The following is a 4,423-nucleotide window of genomic DNA, read 5'->3' on the forward strand; positions in this document are numbered from 1 at the left end:
TTTTATTAACACCAGCCTTCATATTAAAAAAATATGTCTACATTTCGTGAGAATACAAATGTTAAAATTCTATATCATTGACTGCAAAGAACATTGTACACTGAAGACCTCGTCTGACAAACAAACAAACAGCATTAAAGCAACACTATGTAACTTTTCCCTCTTCGGTCCCCCTACAGGTTGTCTCATTGGAACTACTTTGGGACCAAAATGGGAAAAGTTACATAGTGTTTCTTTAAGTCACATTAAGAAATTGAGACTCCTAACTTTGGACTAAGAAAAGCTTAAAAAAAATAACTGGTGGATATTTGATAGTGAGAAATGTCCACCGACATCATCGACACCCACACTCATCCACCACCATATCCTGGTAATGTCGGAGCACCACGTTGTCGTTGTTGTCGTAGTAGAGCATGGAGATTGGGGAGAGGCGGATGGGGACGCAGCAGGGCTGTGGCGTGCCGTGCGGGTCCAGGGAGTGCACCAGGGTCTGCAGGATGGCGTGGTTGGTGCCGTTCAGACTCTCACTAAGCGGGAACGGGCACTCGCCGTGGCAGTAGTTGGCCATGTAACCCTGTGGAGCGATGATCCAGTCCTGCCAGCCCACGTCTTTAAAGTCGATGTAGAGGCGGCGGGCCTTGCACACATTGCTGGGTGTCACTGGGAGGTGGACGGCGCTTCTTCGCTGTCTGGAGCTACACTGGTGGGGATTAAGGGACACGGCCACCAGCGAAGCCTGGATCAGCGGCAGGGTGAAGGCTGGTTCCGAAGGGAGGGAGTTCCCGGGGTGAAATGGAAGAAGCTCCTTTGAATCTGTGCTGAGAGGAAGCAGCTCTAAAACCAAACCGTAGTTGCGTCCCGGTGTGCGCCAGCTCTCTGCCAGCGAGGTGAGGTCCATGGTGATGGAGGCGGGCTCAGGCTGCAGCTGGACTGACTGTGACAGCAGGAGTCTGCGGTTGGCCTGGGGATTGGCTCCCCTCAGCGTGGCTCTAAGCACTTTATACAGAGACACGCCGAGGGCCCGGGGCCCCTGCAGGAGATCTGCCGATCTGAAGGGCTTCCAGTGGAACTTGATCTCCAGCTGAGCCAGAGACAGCAGCTCCACAGGCTGCAGGACGGACATGTTGAAGAAAAGCTGCTTCTCCAGACAGGCCTGACAGCTGCTGCTCCAGCCTGACATCAGCCTGCCTGCAAAACATCAGCGGGGAGAGGAGCATTTTAACAGCAAGGGTTTATTTAGGTTTTATATTTATGTGGCGATGGGATGCATGATAACCTAAATAAGAATAATAATCATTTGTCATGACCGATTACTTCTCACTCAAACACACACTGTGGTTGTACTCACTCTGCATGTTTAGCAGCACAAATAAAGCACATTTGCAGTAGGATTTAGTGCAAACACCTTAAAATAATAAGCCTTTTGTTGTCTATTTTTATAGAAATGTTGACAAAAAAATTGCTCTGCCATGTTTCTGATAACACTTTGATCAATAAATAGTGTGTATTCTCTCTCTCTCTCTCTCTCTCTCTCTCTCTCATATACCGGAGTGCAAATCTTGGCAGAACCTGCTTTTTTTTTATAAACACAGATGTGCAAAACTTTGCACAACCACAACACATGGAATACGCCACTATGAGGCCAGTTACACAGTGATACTGATAAAAATGCCATATTTGTGCAATGCAAAGGAATATTAGTACATAAGAATTATAAAGTCTATCCAAAACTCCACAAGTAGGCCTACTAATTTACTATTTTCTTTAAACGCATTTTTATTTTCTTCAACATTGTGAGCAGATTTTAAAAAATGCTGAAATGTATTTCAGAAGCATAATTACTAAAAATATCTAGAGTTCTGCCTTTAATTAATTAGAAGTTTAAAGGCAGAATTTACATTTGATCGGTCTCCATCTAGGCCTAAGTTGTGGTCATGCGGAAGCAACTACACTTCACATGACAACTTGAGCACATTTGGCCTTTACAACCAGTCAACATTAGCCTACACACTAAATATGATGACCTACCTTGGTCTTGCACGTATCGGATGATGTTGCCGCGGACTCCGTACTCAGACACCGTGCAGGGGTCGCTCTCCCGGGCCTGGATGTTCTCTGACCTCCGGAACATTCTCCAGAGCGGGGAGGGGACGTGGCGCCGGGGCTGGTGGCTCCCCGCGGGCCGAGGCCGCTCGGAGAGCCCCAGGGAGCTGAGGAAGAGCCGCTCCTGGCTCCTCATCTCCTCCACATGTGAAAGAGCACACACACCGAGGAAACACGCCGCTAGCAGCAGCAGAGGAGTCACGTTTGGCCTCATGTTTGATTGTATTACTCAGGTCTGTTGGTACCTCACCTGTAACGTTGTTCCCAGAGACAGCGGGGCGTTTGTTTTACCCTGTGAAACCTCCCGGTGTGCAGCTGCATAATTATGGTAATGAGAAGCGGGCAGACAGGCAGAGATAAGGTGAGCGGGCCGGGAAGAGACTTAGAGACTTTTACCATATAAGTGTGAGATTCACCAAGCCCAAGAGTTTGAGTTATAGACGAAGAAGTTAAAATAGAAAGCTGGTGAGTTGATTAAAGGGTCAATTTACCCAAAGTAGGCTATATCAAATTAAGATAGGCCAACTAGTATTACTGAGATGGACATTACTTCAATTTCATTCAAAACAACAAATATTAGGCCTATTTAAAAAAGACAAAAGCAGCATAAATACAGATATGGTGATGGTTACCCAAGATAATCTTAAGACTTCTCTGTAAACTGTTTAACTTCTGTCTAACAATGTAGTCCCCCAGTGAAACCATTGTTAACATTGGGATGTTACTGGCACTACATAAAAGGTCAGGAGATACCAACATGATTTGGATTATCATCTGGAGACCACAAATGTCTGCCCCAAATTTTGTAGCAATTTGAACGATTTCAACCGACACAGCTAACTTGACTTAACATGATCAAAACATAGCAACAACATGCACTGGCAGACTGTGCCTGAAATCTTTCTCTCCTGCATGTTTACATCAAAAATCGTTTGTTTTCAACTTAAAGTCACTGTTTGTTTCACCCCTCTAACCCCTCACGAACGCTGATTAGGCTAAACATTAAAACCACTTTGTGTAGAATATGAATACATAGATAGGAAGAAAAAAGACTTTGGTGTATAGTAGTAGTATAAAAAATGACACATTGCACACTACTAATTAGCATGTCTACCCGGTGTCTATCCACAACTAGAGAGAGATTGTAGCTAGAAATACACACACCAAACCCAACAGAAAAAAGATCACCATGTTAAACTAATGCTAGAGTTTATTCAGCAATATTTCAACCCAAAGCTGTGAGGTCTGCAGTGTGTTAGAGGCATTACTGAACAGTTCTGCCAGCACTTTGAGTTTCTTACGCCATCTCGTGTCCATTACAGGTATTTCCTCTCTGTAATTCTACAAACTGACAGCACCAATACATTCCCTTTCAGACAGTGTAGTTTATATTTTTAAATGCCCAAGGCGGTAAAAGCATCCAGTATTTCACACAAAAACAGCCAGTATTTCACACACACACACACACACACAAAAAAAAAACAAAAAACAAATTCACTTGTTTCTTTCTCATCCTTGATCTTGCAACCCCACAGATTTAGTCCTGACTCCCATGTTGGCAGCATCACATTTTAGTATCCAGCTCAGTCTTTGCAAGTCAGTGTTGTCTGTTGTCCCTCCACAAAAAGAAGTTGGTGCCCAATTCCTACTTAAACCACACAATAATCACAGCTAAAAAAAAATTGAAGTTGAACATTTTTCTAAATTAACACTTGGACTTAAAGTTTGATTTTTCATTTGTCGCTGAACTTCCAAAGATAATTGAGCTCCTTCTGCTTCGTTGTGCTCAGTTTTGATTTCTGTTATAACTTATCCATAAAATAGTTTGTTTCGTCTTTTTTTTTTTCTTATGTTACACTATATGATCAAAAGTTTAAAACCACTGTCCACATTCTTAATACTACAGCAAACAATAATATTTCCGACAAGTGTTCTTCCAACTTTGTGTCGTTCTTTAACATGACAATTCCTCCGTGCACAAAGTCATATCCATAAATAATTGGTTTTCTGAGTTTGGTGGGAAAGAACTTGACTGGCCTGCACATAGTCCTGAACTTAACTCCATTTAACAGCTTTTGGATGAACTGGACTGCAAACTGAGAGCCAACATCAGTGTTGGACCTCACTAATGCTCTGAAGCAAATTCCTGCAGCCAGGTTCCAAAATCTGGTGGAAAGCCTGAAACCATGAAAATGGAGGCTGATATAGCAGCAGATAAATGCACGTTTTAGACATGTTTAACAATCACTTCTTCTGTGAGGAGACCTTCTTTATCTATAATGTTCTTGCTAACATGCCATTATAAACACCATACATCGAG

The 4,423-nt window shown here is 43.2% G+C and overlaps 1 protein-coding gene across 1 annotated transcript; it reads right to left on the minus strand.

Moving 5' to 3' along the window:
- Window positions 1-241: 241 nt before the first annotated feature.
- gdf3 (growth differentiation factor 3) lies at window positions 242-2,416 on the minus strand. Its single transcript, XM_031279512.2, has 2 exons — window positions 2,029-2,416; window positions 242-1,188 (listed from the first exon to the last, which is right to left on the minus strand). Exons 1-2 carry the CDS (start codon window positions 2,315-2,317, stop codon window positions 335-337), a joined length of 1,143 nt encoding a protein of 380 aa, XP_031135372.1. The 5' UTR covers window positions 2,318-2,416; the 3' UTR covers window positions 242-334.
- Between the last annotated feature and the right edge of the window lie 2,007 nt (window positions 2,417-4,423).

Source organism: Sander lucioperca, chromosome 8 (assembly GCF_008315115.2).
Source record: "Sander lucioperca isolate FBNREF2018 chromosome 8, SLUC_FBN_1.2, whole genome shotgun sequence".
Lineage (NCBI taxonomy): Eukaryota > Metazoa > Chordata > Actinopteri > Perciformes > Percidae > Sander > Sander lucioperca.